At 38.6% G+C, this 23,156-nt stretch overlaps 1 protein-coding gene across 6 annotated transcripts in view; it reads left to right on the forward strand.

The window, feature by feature from the left end:
• LOC149549230 (Hydrolase-like protein family) overlaps nucleotides 1-23,156 on the forward strand; it is an 89,105-nt gene that overhangs the window by 12,785 nt on the left and 53,164 nt on the right. For all 6 annotated transcript variants that reach the window (XM_089792642.1, XM_089792646.1, XM_089792644.1 and 3 more), the window contains exons 4-8: nucleotides 6,383-6,453; nucleotides 6,556-6,846; nucleotides 7,039-7,202; nucleotides 7,336-7,391; nucleotides 7,612-7,664. In XM_089792642.1, the coding sequence (XP_089648768.1) occupies nucleotides 6,383-6,453; nucleotides 6,556-6,846; nucleotides 7,039-7,202; nucleotides 7,336-7,391; nucleotides 7,612-7,664 (635 nt within the window). The remainder of the gene's footprint in view (nucleotides 1-6,382; nucleotides 6,454-6,555; nucleotides 6,847-7,038; nucleotides 7,203-7,335; nucleotides 7,392-7,611; nucleotides 7,665-23,156) is intronic.

A 23,156-nucleotide genomic window follows, 5' to 3' on the forward strand; every position in this document is an offset into this window, starting at 1 on the left:
GTTATGTTTCCCTTTTTGCTGATTATCATTGATTTTTGGCTTAGTTACTGGTTCAATTTTGATTCGAAATATGGGATTGAAGAGCCGGTTCGTCAGTTCGGCAAAATTTTGGAAAGAATTTGAGTTCGTTTGGATTTGTTTGGACAAAACCATGTAAAAGTTATAAATAAATATATACACACACACATATTTTTGAAGCCTAGAAGTATAGAGTATCATAAAATCATATGATTGAGTTAATCATTTAAACAAAAAAAACACCATAGGCATAAACTTTAAACTTGTAAGTTGTAATCATAGCATCATGAATCAAGATCATACCATCATATATTTCAATTTTAAATTTTCAAGTTCAGCATCAAAGATTCAAAACATTTAAAGTAAATCATGATCCATGAATCATAACATCAAGTTCAAGTATCATTGTTTCAAGTTCAAGCTTCAACAAATCATATTGTATAAAATATTAATATTCATCTTCTTCTTCTTCTTCTTCTTGTAGTCCTTTCGTATTAGTTGACTCAGCAATAGAGCTAAGGCCAATGGGATCAACACCAACAACAATAGTATGGGCATCAAATTCTTCAAAGTCTTCAATTGTAAGCCAAGAAGCAGAAGCATCCAAGCTGCCAACTCTACATCTACATCCCATCCCTTTGTCTCCCCTTCTTTGTATTCTTTAGTCTTGTGTGAGAGGAGACACAAGTTGTAATGCACAAACACCAAGTTCTCTGCTCTTTCTGATTGCAACCTATTGCACTTCACTAAATGGATGAAAGAATATGTGCTCCAATTTCTCTTTGAAGCGGATGAACTAGCAATCTATGGAGACATGACATGTAAACAAATAAAAGACAATTTAAAATTTAAATTATTTATCATAAATCTTAGAATTTCTACCAATTTATGAAGACAAAGGAAACTAATAACATTTTTTTAAAAGATTAAACTTACTTGTGATATCACTTTGATTGCAAGGGGCTGCAACGTTTGCAATCTGTGGCCATGGAGGTACCACCAACTATGAGCATCCTTCTTAAACCGATGACGAAGAGTACCATTACTTAAATTTTTTTGCATCCACAAACTGTATGAAGTCATCCGTAATCAAATCTCGCCTTTCATCATCAGGAAATAGTCTTTCAAATGCTGCCTTATATCCATCAAGCACTTATATGTCTCTATAGGGTGGTAGCCTTCTTGGTAGATCAGTATACTGGGTCCTATAGTATTTGGGCGTTAATGCATAGGCAAGCGAATGTAGAGGAGTGGTCATTTTGTTCCCATCTCTCTATAACAATTGCTTGTAATTGTTTGAAGAAGGTCTCTTGAGGATCTTGTTCCTTTCCATTTACAATTTGCTTGATCTTCTCAAGCATTGAGTCTATGCCATCATAGATCTCTCCAAGGCAAGGCCCATCCGTGTTTGCGTACCTAAGCATGATCATAATGGGTGCGGTGAGATTTATGAGATATTCCACACGTTCCCACCAACTTTCATCCAATATCCTCTTCCTTATTTTGGTTGCCTTCTCAGTGTTGCTTTGCCTCCATATAGCCTAATTGTTGCTGATTACCATATTGGTAAGTGCCTTTTTTACTTGCATAAGTCGTCTCAAGATGATTACATTTGATGTAAAACGTGTCTTAGCAACCTATAACATAAAATAGAGAAAAAAAAATACAAATTGTTAGATACATACTTGATAAAGGAATACACATTATTACATAATCAAAATATCAGAAATTGTAAGATACTATTTAAAAAAAAAATCAAGTAACTTGAGTTCAAGTAACAACTCCAAACATGAGAACATTATGAATATCCCTTGAGTCATGTGGTGGTTTGTGATGAACATCTAGATGTCCTCAACTTCTGCATACACCTCCTTGATCCACTAAATGCTCTTCCCAATATTTTGTAGCATAAGATTGAATGAATGAACTGCACAAGGTGTCTAAGAAATATGTTGGTATCTCTCTTCAACCAACAACTCTACAATTCTTTGTGTTGTCCATTGTGACTTGGACAATGTTTCTTGCACCCACTTGTTCAATAGCCTCAATTAGTATAGTAGCAATAAATGGCCCATCTTTTACTTTCCCCTCACAATCCACTACTTTCAAAAACATTGCCCCTTTAGGGGACACCGCCAAAACATTGATCAATGGACGATTTCTAGCATCTTTCCACCCGTTTGAAACAATTGTTACCCTTGTCTCAATCCATGAATCCTTGATGGGCTTCAATTGCTCATCCATCAACTTGGCCTCGTCATCAAACAAGGTGATTCATACTCTCTCAAAACCAGGACTTGAATACCCTGTAGGTGCTTTATTAGCACTTCTCAACATTTGCTTGAAATATGGAGAGTGAACAAGATTGAAAGACAACCCATTTGCATACAAGCATCTTGCCACATCAATGTCGGCAATTTCTGTATTCTGATTTTGAAATGTAGTTTCAAGTGGTCCCTTTCTTTTGTGTGGAATGGGTACTTCATTTTGAGAATTAGGGGCAATTGAGGTAGTATAGAAGGGGTGATTTTCAATCCAAACATCTAGTTTGCTTTTTTCTTATTTTTATTGCCATCAATAGCATTTTGTCTAAGTTCATCTCTCTCTTCAGCTAGCTCATGCACTTCAATATATTTTATTACTAATGAGTTTGGCATAGGGCATTTATTTTCTAGGACATTTCTTCACTCCTCTACCAGGTATCCACACAAATGACCCACCACACTATAATATGAACTATTTCTTTCTACATCACAATCTCGACATTTGCAACGGAAGCCACCACCTCCTGGAAGAGGTTGTATAATATCCACATACTTCCACAAGGGAGAATCAGATGGAGGTTCTATTCTTTTTGGGATACTGGCATTGCCTATTGAGGAATATGTAGATCCCTTTGAAGCTCCTTTTCCTATCAAAGGAAATTGTGTACATATTGACATATTGTTATTGAGAATAAAATTTTAGCCTTTAGGGAATATAATAGCTAGATCTTATTGGCAATCAAAGATATTTGAAAAAGTAAACGAAAAAAGCTTAAACAAAACATCGAAACAAAAGAAAAATAGAACAAGAACTTACCTCTTCCTATCATTGTAAGCTTGCAAAGATGTAGCAATGAGACACAAACACTTCAATATAGCAAACATCCAATCTTCCAACTCCACCTTGCACAAACTTACTTTTGCTCAATCACCTATTTGCTCACAAAATCACCTATTTGCACACCACAAATGATGTTAGAAGCCAAAATAACCTATTTACATTCACTTTTTTGTGCAATCAGAACTCAAAAAATATCAAATTTGTTATAAAAACACTTGCAAAGTGTCTGTCGGCGCAAATTCGCCTTGATTTGCACCAAATTCAACTTGGGCAACATAAATTCGCCCGAGTTTGAATTCTTGGTTTGTGGGTTTGAACCAGCCCAAGGAAAGCTAGCCCTGTTCGAACTTGGGCCGAACCAAACCAATATTTCAAACCGGTTCAAACCTAGGTAGGGTTCTTGGGCCAAACTAGCAAATCCAGGTAACTAAGTATAAACTTGATCACCACTTTTTTATACTTTATGATATTTATAGGAGAGTTCCCATAATTACTCTCTAACATAGATGAGTTGATGTAGAATGGTAATTAACACAAATTATATAGAGCAATATAACATAGATTCAATAGTAACAATAGAACATTTATTACTCGTACTAGTAATACCATGATGGCGAGAAAATATTATTACTTTATTGATTACCAAAAACACAAGCACATCATCCATATTCCAAAGTTCTTATATGATGGTCGGTTGGGAAAACCAATGGACGCATCCCCTCGCCTCCTAACTACCCATCCCAACAAACGAAAACTAATGCTTAAATACAAAATTACATTAATATATACTATAGTTTTTTTAACAGCTCACAATGCAAGAAAAAAGAACTCGCAGAAACAATATTGTATACATGATATTCAAACAAATCATAAATACTCATGGCTAGTAACAAACTAAAGAAAACTAACAATTGACTATTAGACACCAACTAACCTAAAGCTATGGGAGAGTTGTGATGCGATTTGAAAGCTTAGATTCCTAGATGAGGACAACTACTGGTTTTAAAATGATAGTAGCCTTTTTAGCAATCTTTTCTTCTCATGTGTACTAAGGCCCCTGAGAGTGTAAGAGAGAACCCTTACATCTCCATGGATAGATCTCACTCTCTCCCTCAGTTTATAATTTGTGTGATTTAATCTTGTTGACTCTCCTCAATATCAACTTGAGTTTCATGGCGAAGAGCTTCTGTTCTTAAAGGCCTCTCCCATTTTCTTGTGTTTGTTGTATCAAATTACCAATAGCTAACATTGAACTATCTGTCAATCCATGGGTTTGCCTCATGATCCACTTTGCACAGGATTGACCTCCTTTGATTTTGAAGGTTCCCATTAGAACAATGATTGTAGGCTTGAGGATGCCACCACTTTCCTAGAAGTTAGAAGCACCCCAATAACTTCATTGTCTTCAACCGCTGCAACAATCACTTGTGAAGCTACTACCATAGGCAAAAAGCATAGTAACATGGGGACGCATCCCCCCCCCGTTTTTGTCCTATGCACCGGGGATTTGGGGACTTCGTTCCCCTGTCCCCAGTGGTGCCACCAGATTCCACCACCTCCACCAAGGATGGGGGGACGTCTTGGTGTTAACTACTTGCTGATTTGACTATTGTTTAATGTTTGATGTTCCAATTCAATATAATGTTCAAGTATTTACTCTTTTACATCTTTATATCTTATATTGAAATAAATCTTTTCATAACTAGCATTTTAAATACCATATGTATAATATATACAACCCCTATGATCCCCCTATCGCTGTCCCCTCGTCGTCCCCCTGCTATTGTCGTCCCAAATTAAGGTCCCTTTGTCCCCTTGTCTCGGAAACTTGTCCCCTCGTTCCCCCATTCCCTTGTCCCCCAGGGTGGTGTAACTATGCAAAAAAGAGCCATTGTTAGAGCAGTTTACACACTTGGCATTGCTTTTGTTGAAATCTCCTTGCCTAGTAGGGGAACAATGGCGGGTGTTGCATGTAGAAGCAACAAACACTTAATCCTTTTTAGGTTTTTTCATTTTAGTGCTGAGGCTTGTATCTTGTGCAGAATTTTTCTGAAGCATAGGTCTGAAATTGAGGCCATCATGATAGAGGTAAATGTCCTTATAATAGTTTGTACATCTGAAAGATAAGTTCTCATGAGCCATGACCAACCATTGAACACCAATTTGAGCCACATCAATGCAGAGTAAAATCCTTAGGGAAGGGAGAATTTAACTTTATCTACATGCAGATCTGCGCAAAGGCTCCTGCTATTAGGTAAGCTTCTTTGTATATGCATGTGGTTCTACATAACACATTGCCAGTCTCACCAAGAGGATCCTTGCTTGAAATTTCCCCTGGCAACAAATGTAAGATTCCAGTGACAAGACTAGGAGTCCAGGAACAAAGGGATAGATATTCATTTTGAAGAATGACTAGCCGCATGCCAATGCTTCTTGGCATGCAATCAGAGAGGAAAACACAGCCAAGAAAAAAATCACTGGTAAGAAGTGAAGCCCTACAATCAGAATGGAAGGACCAATGATATTTGGCCCAACCTAGAAGGTCCTTTGCAGACATCTAGGCTCCAGTGAAATATCCAATAAGATCCCTGGACTCCAGTACCTTCTTTCTGGTTTGGATCAGTGCCCACCAAAAACTTGATGTGGACAGGAACATTTGCAGCAGGAAGACAACCAGACTTCCTGCTTGTTGATATTATTGTAGCTATGGTCGGATTCCCTCAAACCGAGATAGAGGTCGTGATAATATAATTATTGTATTAGTTTAAGCAATAATTATATATGAAATTGGAAATATAATTATTATATAATAATATGATAATTATTATATTACATTAATAATATAATTATAATTACACCTTAATGAAAAGTGGTGTCCCTTGGCTATGGGGCACCACAAACATATATGTAAGAAGATTCCATCTTTCTATAAGGTGAATTAAAATATACATACAATGAGATCCTCAACACCGCTCACCCAAATTTTCCTCATTTCTATTGGATTATGGCACCAAGAATCTTGTCTTTTTGCAGTTGTAGTATTCATTTGAGACACTTGCATATCTGCTATTTTCCCTGAAAATGCAGCCTTTCTTTTGCTTCATGCACACGTTCTTTTAACTGCTCTTTATTCTTGTAAATATATTGAGCAGCTTCTTATAATAAATAGTATTTGACCATTGCCAGACAAATTTATAGTGTTTGTAAAGCTCATGAGTCATGTTATATGCCTAAACAAATATTATAAGTTATCATGCAGCAAGTGCAGGCAACTCCTACACCCAAACTTTACATGGAGTTGACATTGCTGGGAGACGTTTGGCGGAGGAGGTAAACTGCTTACCCAAGTATCTCAAGCCTTACCAAGTATCTCAAGCCTCTTTAATCTGTGCATTGCGGTCTATTTTGATATTTTTGTGTCACTGTGTTTAGGTACAACAACTCATTCAAAAGATGCCCAGCCTGAGGAGAATTTCATTTTTAGCCCATTCTCTAGGTGGATTATTTGCCAGATATGCAATTGCTGTTCTGTATAGAGAAAATTCTGAGGCACATGGAACTTCTAGCAAACAGGTTTTTGCAGAAAAAATGTCAGAGAATAATAGTACTGATCTGGGTGGTCAAGATATGGGAGTTTTGAAAGGTAGTAGTATAGGTGGATTAGAGGCTATGAATTTTATTACATTGGCAACTCCACACTTGGGGGTACGAGGAAAAAAACAGGTGAGAGGTTGAGTAAAATCAGAAGGCTTATGGGTACTAAGTTACTAACATGTTACTTTATTTCTTTGGCTCAAGAGTAGGAGCTGCTACTTTAAAAAAATACAAAAATTCTTACAAACATCAGTATTCAGTTTTTAGTTCAGTTAAATTATTTGTTATCTGATATATATCTGACTGTGGTACTTGATGCAGCTTCCTTTTCTTTTTGGAGTTCCTTTATTGGAAAAGCTTGCTCCACCCTTAGCACAATATGTGATAAGAAGAACTGGTCGGCAGCTATTTCTGACAGATGGAAAAGCTAGTAGGCCTCCACTTCTTTTGCGTATGGCATCTGATTGTGAAGATGGAAAATTTATGTAAGTTAAAAAATTAAAATCATGCTTATGAGGGATTCTTCAGGGTTTCTGAGTTTGAGGTACTACTTTCACTTAGAGTTTATTGAATCTACTTCTGCAGCCATTGTTGCTCACCTAGTTTGTGATTTTACAGATCAGCTCTTGCAGTGTTTAAATCAAGAATACTGTATGCAAATGTTTCATTTGATCGTATCCTCTTTTGCTAGTAGCTTTATTACATTCTATTGCTTCTGATAATATAAAATTATAAATTATGCTTAATTTTACAGCATCACATTTCTCTAGTTCTGTATATTTCTTATCTTCTGGTGGTTGTCCATGTATAAAGCTTGGTTTTTTCTGTAATATTTATCTTACATAATACAAACATCTGAGAAGGAATTTCAGTGTTTCTTTTGACTTTTTCAAGATATGGTAGGGTGGCGGACGTCCTCCATAAGAAGAGAATTGGAGCTTGTCAAAGTAAGTGCTTCTTGTTGTTAATATTTTGGGAGGTACAGCTATGTAATTTGGTCTATGCTATTTGAATTTCGTGTGAATATATCAAGAGTACATCAAGTGACCATATTTGAGATTTTTTCTCTTTAGCATGTTTGTGAGAGATCATTGAGAAATTTGCAATTTGGAAGCAGATTAGAAAAAAACATTTCCTAGTCTTTTAATAATATAAGTTTATTTCATATGATGCCCTAAGTATTAGAAACTAAACCCAAAGAATTAAATCACCTATAAAATCAGCAGAGAACATTGAAATAATATTCTCAAGTTTCCTGGCAGAACTTGTAATATCCCTTTCCGGATATTTACTAAAAACCTTTGATATAAAACTAGCAAATTTAAAACGGAACAGTAAACCAATATTTGATATAAATTCCAGTACATTAATTGATTTATAACCAGCAGATATGCATACGAGAAAACCTATAAAAGTGCGTTTATTTCTTTCAATATTCAGAAGTACATATTTAAATGAGCAATTAACACAAATAGTTGCCAACTGACATTGCTGTATTATACAACAGCAATACAATAACAGGCAATAATCTAGAAAATCCAATCTTACAAATAGAAATAACAGTTAGATTGGCAATATAGATAAACCTGTAAGAAGGCTAGGTTTGCGTCCAACCTCCAAAGCTTCTTCAAGGGTTTGCGTCCTCGAAGAAATAACCAGTAACTGTTTTCAATTTTCAGCTTAATATTTGTTTTGAATATTATAATCTTCATAACTTTCCATGTGGAGCCTGTTGTACCTTTATCATGTTTCCCAATAGGATGCATGCTCTTTCAAGCAATGTGGGATAAAGCACCTTTTTTGTCCTTTAGTCACTTAAGTGAACATAGTAGCCTTTTAAATAAAGTGACAAGTTAAATGAACTTTAATAGTCACTTAGTCAGTAAACCATATAATCATCAGGCATTAAAATAGTTGACCAAATGAACCCAATAAGCACGTGCAATAGCTTGTTGGAAAGCTCTTTGCAAGATGCTTCCAAACCAACACTGAGGTATCGAAAATACTGTGCTTTGTTTACTTACTAAAAATAGTAAGCATCCGGATAACCTGCCAAAACTGCTCTGATGGGTCTGAAGCTGAAAATGTCATGTTCCCTTTTTAGCGACACAATTCCTATAGTAGATTTGCCTATCACCGACTCTCGTAGGCAAATAATCTTGGAGAGAGAGTCATCTCGTCGCCAGAAGATTGCATTTTGCTACATTCAGTAAATGGGGTCTACATATTCTAATAGTGAATTAAGATTGCACTTTTAATTTAATTAAGTTATTTAATTTTTATAAAAAGTTATTTGATAATAAAAGTGCATTATAATAAGATATTATAAAGGACGATTCTAGAAGCTTCCAGTGATTTCTAAAAAAAGTGAATAAATAGAGGACAAGAGGCACCCATTTGGACAAGCGGTTTTGTGGATTCGACTTCTATTCCAATTGGAGCAATTTGTAGTCATTTGGTCTGCAAATTCTCAGATTATCTTTGGGAACGATAACTCCCATTGATAAGCGATTTTGAGGGTGGAATATCACCCGAATTATTGCAAAATCTAGAGGTGACGCCACAGTCATTTCACCTGAGCAGAGATTTGAGGCCTAAGGCCAAAAATGTTGTAGCTTGATGATCATTGAAGGGTCAGTAGAAGAAATTAATTATTGCAGAACCGGAGGAATTTGGAGGAAATCAGAAATACAGTGGAAATCATAAATCTCTCCTGATCTTAATTGCGCATGAATTATTATCAGGTCACCCGACGGTTCAGGTTTACATCAGGTCCAGCTTTCGATTGAAGGTTGCAAATAATAATAAAATCGCATCAAGCCAATTAATGTGGAAATCGCGTGCAAAATAGTTGCAGGGTCATCATTAATAACCAGACGGCTCAGTCTTCATCTGAGCAGGTAGAACAATGGAGGGATTGAATATCGCGTCTAGCCGACCATAGGAGAAAATTAGATCGGAGAACAGCTTGGGAATTTCCGGTTTCGTCTCATTCTCCTGCGGGTAGCTGGTTTAGAGGGTAGAGGGAGGTCAACGGACGGGAGAGGCGTCTTTAACATTAACTCCGGCGACTTCTTCCGCAGATTTTATTGTTGTTAGCATAGAATTCGGGAGGATCGTTTTAAAATCGCAGGCATTCCTAATGTATTGCAGGGGTCGCCATTGATTTGTAACTACGGGTCATGGATAAATCCACAGCAAGACTAGCTAAACAGGCGGAATGAATCAGAGCTTAATTCAACCCAGACTGACTAGTTTCAAGGAAGAAAACCGCCATCAGTATTTCATGTGGAGGCTTGAACTTCAGGTTTTGACATTCATTTGGTCGTTATAAAAATATAGATGAATTGTTATTTATTTGCAAATCAAGTTGCGTCTGAACCAGGCTTGTTGTTCATTTCCATTATTGAATACAAGAAGAATTTGTTCCTTGGTTATAGATCTACACTAAATACTGTTGGACTTGTTATTTTGGGTAAATTGTTATTACATTCTTTCCTCATGAGTATGCCAAGTATTTGACAAATTTCCGCAGACCAGTATTGTCCTTACAAGGCCCTCGTGGTAAGGGTCATTTTAGAAAATGTCTAGGCCAAACCTTGAACTTAACCCCGTAAAGAACCTTTTCGCCCCCGAAACCTAGGCAAAGTGAGCCGGCAACTTAGAATTATAATGTCCCAAAAAAAGGGGACATTACAAAGCCTCCCTTCTCAAAGATTGCTTGCCTTCAAGCAATCCGCTCATACCTACAAAAACCAAATGCCAGGATCCCATACTCGCCTTGAGAATGAGATTCTACACCTCAGCTGATGTACCCCGACATGCATCTTCCCTAACTCGAAATGGTGAAACAGTACAATAGGGATCGATGTGCCAAATAACTGAATGCTAGGATCCCAAGGCTCACCATTAAGGGACACCAATTGCCATACACTGTTGCCCTGTGTACCAATACCTTTAGTCAGAATGAATGTCTCACTCCATGAGTGACCCTGCAAGTCTCTATTGTTAAGTGAAGATGGGAGCTCGGCAATATACCAATATCCACCACAAGATAACAACCAAACTCTCCTCCTAGCTTCCCGATAAAAGACAATACATAGGGATGCTCCCCTTGGATCCCAAGTGAGAACTCGTGCGCTATTTGAGATACCATTGACCAGCTCCTGTAATATTTGCACCACTGTACCACTGTACCACTCTTGCAAAAGCTGTACTGATGATAATGACCGATCCGGCCAATCTGACTCCACTATATCACCCTGGTGGAAACAGAGTAATCCTAATCTCTGGAATTCTAATGTGTTAGAAGGTTGAAACAAATAGATCATAATCCTGTGACTATGTAACAACACAATATAATCCTCCAAATGTAAGATACTATTAACACATGGATCCTCGATCACCCAATCAACATGATCCTGGATTAAGGAAAGAGTGGTTGGTGAATCACCAACATCATGAAGGCTAACACTATCTTCTACTGCTGAATAAAAAATGTAGACACCTCATGTGGGATGTAGGATAATGTGTGTTCTCCCCACTCATCTACAAATAACTCACTGACCCTTGAAGGCCAAATAGAATCAGCGAAAATACTACTAATATACACAGGTAAATCACTAATAGCTGGAATATACAAACAAGTAAAATCACCAATCAACAAGTAAGCCATGGCCATCTCAGAAGAGCTGGGTGATAAAACTCTAGGTAAGCTGAAAAATCCCTCAGAGCATACTAAGGATAAATTTGAACTTCCTACTTCACCATAAGTGCCCTTACTTGTGTCAAAGTCTTCGTAAAAGGATGGTTCACCATTAATAGAAATCTCTAAATTACCCTCACTTGTATCACTAACCATTTGTTCATGTGAAGATATACAACTACTGTCATAAAAATCAGAATTTCCAAACTCATCAACTAGCTGATCCATAGAAGTTTTCTCATCATAGAAAGTCTCAGACGGGGAGCATGTGATTGAATTACATTGTTTCCCTTCACATCTACCCACTTTATGAATTTCTTCAATGATTTGCATAATTTCTTGTCCCCTTGAACCACAATTATCTTCTTCATAAATGACTGCCCCACTCATTTGATTTTCAGCTTTGTAGATGGAGTAATGTGTAAAGCTTAATTGAATGCATAGCTCATCTACCTCACTCTCCTTGTCCCTTCCAAATTTTATTGCTAGGACTCTATCAATTAATAGTTGCAAGTACTCATATTTTATCATTTTCAAAGTTTCAATAATAGTATGTAAAAGAGGACTTGTGACACCACATACAATACCATGTCTCTCTTCTATCACAATCTTCCGCATGAGATTCTCAACCAATTTGGAAGAATCATCCATCCTTGTCAACACTTGGACAATCTTGTCCTCTTTGACCAAAAGTATATCCAATAAGTCAAGGAGCGATAATGGTTTTTGACCATCTCCTTCAAACACAAGTGGGCTGCTCTCCATAGAATTTTCTGATTTTTCATCACTTAGGGGAATAGCATTTTCAGATATGTCCTCTAACTCAATGCACACTAGATCATCTGTGCTGCCAACATTGCGGTCCATTTGCTCCTCAAAATTTGACATAATTTTCAGTCTAGTATCACCATAAAATTTATCAAAGTTAATTTCCATGTCACCAAATACGATGCTGGTGTTTTCCATGTTTAAATAAGATGGGGAGTTGTCAACGTTGGCGGGGGCCATCAATATACTCATCAGAAGGACTAGTGTAAATAGCTCCATAAGATACTTCTGTCTCCCAATTACTTGTTAGTATACTTGTGCCATTATTAGTACTACTATCAAGTTGATTGCTCTCTTCCCTATGCAAATTTCTGTAACTATCCTTTGCAAGGAGATCTCAAGCCAATGCATAGTATTCGTTTCTTATTATATCCGTCTTGTTTTGCAGTTCTAGCTAAAAGTCCACATAATTAATGAAAGAAAATTCTTTTTGAAGCTTTGACAAAAATTTGTTATAATCATCATATAATCTCCTTACTTCAGTTTTACATTCATAAGGATCTTTGGCTTGCCCATCATGAGTGTACCTAGAATTCTTATTTTTTTGAAGGTCTGTTGTAGCCATGATTTGTGTCTTCAACAATTCTCATCTTCCTATACTTGTATTGAAAGACTGATCAAGATTATGCTTTCGACTCAATGCCAATCACTTTAATCAACTTCCCAATTTCTGACCAATAATTCGGTGAACTTAAAGCTACAGTCCGATTGCCAATTGTTGCTGAACTCTAAACGTAAATGGTATTTTGTCAAACTGCTGTAATAAACTTCACAATTCTAACCTGAACAGAGAGTTTAAATGTTTGCTGTAGGAATTTGGTCAAACACTTGGTGTACATTCTCTGATGTTTGTATGGCTTGCAAAGCATAAATAAATGCCAAAGTAAAATGAATGGCTGGTGATGTTTAATTGGGCTCTTTTTCCTGCCTCACGTCTGCTGCCAAAGGTAACAAATTCTGTTTTCTTTCTACGAATATTGCTGCTTCAACTTCGTTACCAGCTGTAGATGGTGTGGGGTGATTCCTGGTGTGTACGGCTAGGTGTAGTAATTAATGAAATTGTTGAATGTCCCATTCAATATCACTCATCTGAACCGAATTTGCTATTTCAATCAATAACCAAACTGAAGCCAAGAAAATCACTTCTTTATGTGGCACTAACTCCTCTCCTCATGATGCATGGTCCAGCTAATGCATTAAAATAATTATCAAATTACTTCTTCTGTACTAGTCTGCTAATTCTGATATGAAATTTCTGCTCTTTAGAATCTTTAGATACTTCCAAACAGCATACCTTCTGCGAAGATAATAATCTTATCCAAAATTGATACCACTGTAATAAACTTGACTAATTTTAGTAGCAGAATTCTGAGACTGTAATTGGGTAATTTTGTCAAACACTTGTCAAGAAGTCCAGCTTGGTACAAAATACTGAATATTGGTGTAGAAGTTACTAGCAGAAAATGATGTATTGGGGATTGCTAAACAACAAAGAATTTGAATTTTTTCACCAGGTCTCTAAATGATCTCCAATATGTTTAATATTGCAACAAGAGTAATTTAATAACCAATCCGATAATTGAATACTTAAATCTTGAGAACAATATCAATGAGTAATGCAATGTTAAAAAATAGACAAAGGTGTAAATACAGTCAAGTTGGAGAGTATCCCAAATGGTGGTTCCATCTCACTTCTTCTCATACTTTGACCCATCACCAAGAATGCTTGCCTCTAACACCTCAGTAAAACCCGACTGTATGGTAAGTCGGCGACTAAAGTTATTAGACTTCACGTGCTTTGTTGTGATCCTTATCCGTGATATGATTAAGTTCCTTGTTGTTGCGGACAAGGAACTCAAGCTTCCTAAGGCTGCCACGACACACCCAAGACACTTACTGTTACTTGCGGAACCTGCACCCTTCCACGACTGGTGAACGCTGCACTAACAGTCGGCTCGTGAAGAAAACTCTCCTGCAACCTTCCAATGCCGATGAAGTATGTGCTGAGTGTAGAAGATGCCAATATAGAAGGTTCTACTGGTGAACTGAAACTTTGTCTTTCCTGCTAGTATACTCGTGCTCCACACTACGTTATTCTCCTTGGTCACTTCGTTCAGATACCAGCCCTCGCATCCAAAAGAAAAATGGCTCTACCACTGAAATTTCGAAATCATGGATTCAAACTATGAGTTGTTGGCTTGCCTAAATGTTCTTGCCTCCATTTACTACGACTTTTGAACATCTTTTCCATTGCCGATTTTTCGGCCCAACCTACTGCTGTCTAAGATTTGGTCTCAACCTGTGGGAAGTGTAACGCTTAAAGCAGGAGTCGGCTTCACCCGTGGAGAGTATACGCGTACTGTAACGTTTGACATTTACCTAAACAATGTCGAGCTCACCCCCTGCTTTCCTTGGCAGTCACGTTCTTTGTATCCGGCTGGAAATGATGACTCCAACACTCCCAATAGTTTGACGTAAGTTTCCTTAGATTTGTGATCCCTCATTGAACACTCCCGGCTGGTTATTTCAACCTGTCCATATAGTATTCATGGTAGGTATGTAATCTTCAGGTATGTTAACTTCTTCCCCTATGACCTTAAGTTTGTCATTTTACTTTGCCGACTACCCAATGCTGAACCTGATAGACTCTAAAAGCCTTATTTTAACTCACTATAGAAATAACAGCATGCTCTTGTAGTTCAACTCAGCTTGCCAATTTCTGCCTGGTATTATTAAGTTTTTTTCCAAGAAGGATTGGGGTGACGTCCAATTTTACTCGCAACTCGAGGGCTTTCGTCCTCAGAGTTTGCCCAGTCACTTCAAAGCAACCAGAATTCTAGAATATTTGAGTTCATAAATTCTTGTGTTAATTCCTTCTGCGATTTAATTGCTGATATAATTTCACAGGCTGGCAGGATGCATGGCTCTGATACCATTGTAATATCCCTTTATGGATATTTACTAAAAACCCTTGATATTAAACTAGCAAATTTAAAACCGAACAATAAACCAATATTTGATATAAATTCTAGAATGTTAATCGATTTATAACCAACAGATATGCATACGAGAAAACCCAAAAAAGTGTGTATTTCCTCCAATATTCAGAAGTACATATTAAAACTAGCAATTAACACAAATAGTTGCCAAATGACGTTATTGTATTATACAATAGCAATACAATAACACACAATAATCTAGAAAATCCAATCTTATAAATAAAAATAACAGTTAGATTGACAATATAAATAAACTTGTAAGAAGGCTAGGTTTGCGTCCAACCTTCAAAGCTTCTTCAAGGGTTTGCGTCCTAGAAGAAATAACCAGTAACTGCTTCCAGCTTCCAACTTAATATTTGTTTTAAATATTATAATCTTCATAACTTCTCATGTGGAGCCTGTTGTACCTTTATCACTTTTCCCAATGGGATGCGCACACTTTCATGCAATGTGGGATAAAGCACCTTTTTTGTCCTTTAGTCACTTAAGTGAACATAGTGTCATCGGTAGAAACTGTGTAGCCAACGGGCTTATGTTGTCAGTAAAGATTTTGTAGCTGACAGGTAGATTAGTATTGTTATGTAGCCGACGGACCCCTTCGGGAAGGTTCGACGAGAAGTATTTATACCCCATTTGGGATCATTGTAAATCATCTTATCAAGCATAATGTAATGTCTCTGACATATGCGAATAATACAAGTTCTACTGTTCTTTTCTATTGCCTGTATGCATTAATCTCTTTACCGTAGTACGGTAAACATTTGGTGCCGTTGCCTGATGGACTTGGAACAAAGGTTGAGGAATGACGACTAATGTCGAATCAATTAAACAAAAATAAGAATAAGCTGAAGGACAAAGATGAAATCCGCACAGCTCAAGGAAATTTAATTTTGGTGCAACAGGCCGAACGCAGACGAAGGTTTCAGAAGATTGTCGACGGACACCGAAGCCCTGAGGAATTGTTGGAGACTCGACAATGGGTGGAATTGGTGGAAGAAGCAAGGGAGGAATTTTTGAACTTGTATTTGCCGAGGGAAGAGAATCCAGACGGAAGGGAATTAACTCGCACAGCTCAGAGTTTCGAGGGAGCACAAGCGTGGAGTGAACTCTTTGTCTGCGATACACTTTTGGAATGGGAAGACCCTTCTTCACCAGAGAACATAGCTATTGGAGATAAGACAACTGTTGGAGAGAGTGCCGACGTGGGAGTGCAGAGCGCCGGTGTGGGAGTGCAGATCGCCGGTGTGGGAGTGCAGAGCGCCATTGTGAGAGTGCAAAGCGCTAGTGTGGGAGTGCACAGTGCCGGTGTGAGAGTGAATAGCGCCAGTGTTGTAGGACCAAACAATGCTCGTGCACAAAATCCAGTAGTGATGGCTAGACCAAAGGAAAAGCTGCCGAAGTTTGATGGTGATGGTACAGCTGATCCAATCCGACATTGTAAAATATGCGAAACAATTTGGAGGGCGAATGACATCACAGATACAAACAAATGGGTCCGACAATTTCTGGCAACCCTACGAGGTGTCGCAATTGATTGGTTCACTGATACAGATCCCCAAAAGTTAATCGATTGGGGCAACATTAAAAAGTAACTTATCATAGAATTTCAATTGTTGTGTGACGACAATGAGATCGTAGCAGAGATATACAATATAAAGTAGGGGAAGAATGAAACTGTCCGAGTATACGCCAGGGAATCAAAAGACCTAATAAACAAAATGGAAAATAAGCCAGCAGATTGGCTGCAAAAAAGATTCGTTGAAGGCCTACGTCCGAAATTGCAGAAGAAGATGAAGATTGTGCTGCCGTCGTCATACACTGAAGAATACAATTGAGCAATGAACTTAGAAAGTGAGCAAAAGACAAAAAAGAAAAAGAAGAGTAGTTAATCTGATTCAGATGATGACGTGTCCTCGAGAGAAGATAGCAACGATGATGAAAACAACAGCAAAAAGGTCCGAGCTCTCTAGAAGGACATGATTTGCATGATGAAGGAATTTAAGAACATGCAAAAAGAAATGAAGGGAAGTGAACTATGGTGCACAGAATGTAAGGCAAAAGGTCGCACAAAGGGATCCTGTGCAAAGAACCAGTTCTGCAAGATCTGCCAGATCATGGGACATTCCATAAAAGAATGCCCCTTCAATATGAAAACTAGAGGACCTCAACAAGTGCTCCTGACACAGGCAGCTTCTACGTCGGGAGGGAATGAAAACACAAACATTGATGGTACCACTTCGGGTGGGTATAGAAATAATAGCAGAGGGCAAAACAACAACAACAATGCAAACAATAACAATAACAATAACAATGGCAGCCGAAGTCGAATTCAGTACGATGCAAACGGCCGACCGATGGTTCAATGGTGAGCATGTAATTTGTGGGGCCACTTTGCCCGAGACTGTACAATGACAAACGCATCGAAATTATTATGTAGATGGTGTGGACCTGGTGATCATGAAGATGCCAAGTGCCCAAAGTCCAGAGTGAACATGATCACCATCGGGACAGACGAAGAGGAGGTTCTGGCAATCACACGGAAGCAAGCAAAATTATACCCCGACCTGACGGAAGAAAAGAAGAGGTTGGCAGAAGCACGGGCGAAAATTGGAAAAGTAGCATAGGTGGAGACATCTTAGTTGAAGGACACCATCGGTACCTCAGCAAGGAACTGTGTGGAACAAAACATCGTACGCCAGATATTACAAACTGAGGTACCCGTCAAAATAGGCGATCTGTTGCTCATAATGCCTTGACTTCGATCGGCACTCATAAATATCGCGCCAACTGCTAAGTTACCAGGAGAACCAGGAAGAGGGAAGGAAATTGCCCCAAGTGGAGAAGACCCAATGCTGCTAGCACCCACATTCGGCGGTCGTCGAGATGGGGATTTTGGGAAATGTGCTAACGGACACAATTATCGATGGAGGGTCCGGCGTGAATGTCTTACCCGAGGATACCTAGAAGAGGTTGGGACAACCGACGTTGTGGCCACCTATATTCCAGTTGCTGACAGCAGACCAACACGGCATTAAACCTCTCGGCGTCCTGATGGCACAATCGGTGACAATTGGAACACAGCCATTCCTGCTTGACTTTGTCGCTATCCCGCTGAAGAGGAAAGGGTACGATGTCATTCTAGGCCAGGGATGGCTCATACAAGCTAGAGTTAAACACGATTGGAAGAAAAACACTCTATCACTTGAAAGCAAAGGGCGGAAATTCGTCATTGATTTACACACAAATGGTAGGTGAGGAGGCAGCGTCGTCAAACTCAGAAGGTGAAGGCAAAAGTGACGACAAAGGAAAGAAGAGAATGGAACTGGACAAAGGAGTATTGAGACTAGGAGGATCGAATGATGACGACCTAGAATCAGTGAATGGCCTTTTCCACTGGCAGATAGAAGACTACGAACTCTTTCCGAGTTGTAATATGTTAAGGGTCAACGAAGGTGAGAAAAAAAAGGAAAATTAATGTTTGAAAGAATACAAAGAAGCAGAAGAAGGAAAGGCGATTATGGCTGAAGTTGGGGAGAAGAACATACAGTATGAACCCAGAAAAAGGAAAGATCCCACCGTCCGGTATAGGGTGAACGGACCGCACAGGAAAAAAAGAATACATCACACCATAAAATTAGTTGAAGGGTGCCGACAGCAAGGAAATAATCTGGATGAGCGACGACCGCAGGCACAAAGGGCCATGGAGGTGACACAAAATAGATGCAAAGCGTAGCATGATAAGCACCTGGAACTGAACAGGTTTCACTCAGGGCAGTTGGTGTTGAAGTATGATGGACGAAATAAACCAGGGAAGTTTAAGGTCAGGTGGGTTGGGCCATACCAAATCCGGGAGGTAGGTGATAATGGAGCAATAAAATTGTGGACTTTAGACGGACAAGAAGTACCCTAGGTAGTCAATGGTTCCGATCTAAAGATGTACCATGCCAGGAAGACTCTCATTGTCACAGAATAACGAAGTCTGCACGACTCCCTCATCATCACCGCATGGCGAAGTTTGGAGGGAAAATTGAGTTTGTTGTATTTAAAAAAAAAGAAAAAAAGAGAAAAAAAGAAAAAGAAAAAGAAAAAAATGAAAAAAATTAGAAAAGTAAAGTGAGGCATGACGAGGACACGGTCTTGCGGACAGGTCTCCACGGGACAACAGTGTGTTCCGCGAGCAGTTTGTCTTTCTGTGGGAAGTTTTTTAATAAAGCCGCGCATTCATTTCCATGGGTGTCTTTTATTTCCATGGCGTTGCACTCCATCTTCGGTGAAAGTGTTAGACTCTGGTGGTGTTTTTCCATAGGATGGTGTTGGTATTTTAATGCCATGAGTTTTTCATTCCCATGGCTAATGGTTATCTTTTAAATCCTCTGCAGACGGAATAAATCACAGTCCTGAGCATCCATGCGCAAGAGGAAGGAAGAGATGGCTTCATCGTAGGCAATGATAGTTGTTTTCATTCGTTGGGTTCAAGTCAGGCATTGAATTTTTGCAGCGGCAACACTCTCGTGGATTGTTTTTTTTCCCGTCCTTCGACAAGCAGAGGAAGGAGAAAAAAAAAAACGATGACAGATTGAAACAGTTCGGAATGAGTAACACATGATGCCAAAGGGAAGAGAAAACATAAGCAGTTGCCAGAAAGAGTGTGGAATCGGAAGAAAATAACAAAAAAGGTTTATTCCATGCAGTTTTGTGTGGGTTTCAGAGTGGTAATTTGGTGTTGGTTGCGGGGGCGCTGACCCTTGACCCCGCCTTGTATTGCGACAGGGAGCGCACCTCGTGGGGGCGCTGCCCCTCAACCTCGCTGGGGGTGTTGCCCCCTAGACTCCCAGTCGTTGCAGTTAATCAATCATGGGAAGTATGACCAGTTGATGAGACCTGGAGCTACTGTAGGCATAGAGTGGTTGTATACTAGAGGTGGAGAGAACAACAGAGCAAGCCTTTTGAGAGGGGTGATATGCTTTGAGGCACTTGGAGTAGGTGTTGGACGTGAAGCTATCTTGGTGGATGCATAGAGAGCTCGAGAGGAGTTGATCATCCAGTTGAAGGCAGTTCAGCAACACTTGGCTTAGGGTACCCAAGAGTTGGAAGCAGAGAAAGTCGTACGGGTGGCTATCAAGGTCAGCTTGAACAAGGAGACAGTATTGTGTTAGTAGAGGCTGCAGATGCAACGTGGTTTGGAGACCAGTTTGGTGTAGGCACAGGACGAATGTGAAAGTGATGTGACAGAAACAGATCTATCTTTTTGTAGTTCGTGAGTTAATGTATTTTGTTTGTTAATTTGTCTTGGATATTTTGTAATTATCGTCAGGAGACAACTTTTCTTTTGGGGGGGATGATGTCATCGGTAGAAATTGTGTAGCTGACAGGCTCATGTTGTCGGTAAAGATTTTGTAGCTGACGGGTAGATTAGTATTGTTATGTAGTCGACGGATCCCTTCGGGAAGGTTCGGTGGGAAGTATTTATACCCCATTCGGGATCATTGTAAATCATCTTATCAAGCATAATGTAATGTTTTTGGCATATGTGAATAATACAAGGAGTTCTGCTGTTTTTATCTATTGCCTGTATGCATTAATTTCTTTACCCTAGTACGGTAAACACATAGCACCCTTTTAAATAAAGTGACAAGTTAAATGAACTTCAATAGTCACTCAGTTAGTAAACCATATAATTATCAGGCATTAAAATAGCTGACCAAATGAACTTAGATAAGCACGTGCAATAGCTCGTTGGAAAGCTCTCAGCGAGACGCTTCCAAACCAACACTGAGGTACCAAAAATATTGTGCTTTGTTTACTTACTAAAAATAGTAAGCATCCAGATAACTTGCCAAAACTGCTCTGATGGGTCTGAAACTGGAAATGTCTAGGCCAAACCTTGAACTGAACCCTGTAAAGAACCTTTTCGCCCCCGAAACCTAGCCGAAGTGAGCCGGCAACACAGAATTATAATGTCCCAAAAAAAGGGGACATTACAGAACCAAGAGCAGTATGCCCTCCAGAAGGTCAATGTAGGATCCAAACATAGTTATCATCCTTATTTGGTTCTTGGAAGAAAGCTGCATGTAAATGCTCCTTGGGGAGGTTAACATAGTTTTGTAGCTTTTTTCATTCTGGGAGAAGGAAAGTATTAGGTGATGCTTCTACCTCTTCTTTTGTCCATCTGGTTGATTAAGTTGTGGTCACTGAAACATGAATATTGAAATTTCAGATGTTGGCAGCGTATCAATTTTTTGATCATTTGATTTTCTAGTGGAATCAAATGCTTCTATGTGCTATCTTCTTCTACATCTTTTTTGAGTGAATCTTTGAAGGGCACTAGTGAAAGCTGCCCAAGAACTGTAATCACTAATTCCCCTTCATTGCGAGGCTTTTGAGGTTGAGTCGAACCTTCAAATATTTCAAAACTGTTAGTGCACAGTGAATCCTGATCACATATTTTGTTGGAATACAGATACTATCTAGTAAAAGTTCCCTTTGCTGAACTAGTTGGTGGATGGTTGTATCATTCATTAAAGGCTTAAACCTGGCATTGGGTCTGAAACATATAAGCCTGCATTGTCCTTCCAAAGACCATTTGCCTGCTATCATTTGTTTGGATTATAAATAACATAATTTTTTTGCAAAGATCTTTTATATCATGGACCTTTGGGCTCCATGGATTACCAAAGAATTTTCCTTATTCTTAAAGGTATAGCATTTATCTTGAATGTTCTTTACCCCCATGGCTGACATGACTTAAGATTAGTCAGAATCCAACTTCATAGTCTGTGCTGGATTGAATTCTAGAGTATTTTAGAAGCTAAGACAACCCAGGCTTTGGGCTAAGTTAGTTTTGGAGCAGGAATCGGAGGGAATTCAAAGTGATTTCAACACTTTGCAACGATTTTTTTTGCATGATTATGAGCAATGTCCTCGTTAGCTCAGGATTTAGGTAGACTAATTGTTTCATAACCTGTGATTTTGGCATTAAATGAGATGCAAAAGTGTACTCAGATTATAGTGTTGATACTTGCGAAGGACCCAGCGAGAGTAGCAAGTCATTATCTGAAGCACCTATAGCGATTCTGCCGATTAGACTTGCGGACTCAGCAAATCAGAGTCTGGAATCACCATGTCTGCAGGGTTGGCAGGAAAAAGATCATTTAGAAAAGTAGTGCACTTAAAAAAAAATTCCTTTGTCTATCCTAAAAACCTGCTAGCCTTTTAGAATATTCACTTGCCACTTGCCTGTTAAATTTCATACTGATTTTATTACGAAGTAATTGGTAAAATACTTGCTTGTTATTAGACCGAGAGGTCTATACATACAAAAGAATAAAGCGATGTTTCCTTAGGAAACGATCGTAAAGAATAGAAATATTCTATTCTAGCCAAAAGAAAGCTAAAGAAAGCTAATGGATAACTACAGCTAACTAAATATTAGAAATACTCTAATATTTACAATAGATAACAAACAGATAACCATTAACTAATAATAGAAGCTTATCTATTATCATAATACCCTCCCTTAATGGTTAATCTATCCACAACACCAAGTTGTCCTTTTAATTTGACAAACTTATCATGACCAAGAGACTTGGTGAGAATGTCTGCAGTCTGATCTGTGGTACGAACATAATGCAAGTTTATTGTCTCGTCTTCAACCAGTTGTCATATGTAGTGACAATGAACATCCACATGCTTGGTTTGTTCATGGAAGATTGGATTTCGTGCTAACTTGATAATGCTTTCATTATCAACAAACAAAGTGGTCGGTACTGCTGGTGACATTTGCATATCCCCAAGCATCCGACGAAGCCAAACAACTTCACAACCTTCCTTGACTGTCTCTTTATATTTGACTTCTGTAGAGGAGAGAGTAACCGCCTGTTACTTCTTATCGGTCCATGTGACGACAC

This window comes from Cupressus sempervirens, chromosome 7, assembly GCF_028749045.1.
Source record: "Cupressus sempervirens isolate cs-2001-9-10 chromosome 7, ASM2874904v1, whole genome shotgun sequence".
In the NCBI taxonomy this organism is placed as follows: domain Eukaryota; kingdom Viridiplantae; phylum Streptophyta; class Pinopsida; order Cupressales; family Cupressaceae; genus Cupressus; species Cupressus sempervirens.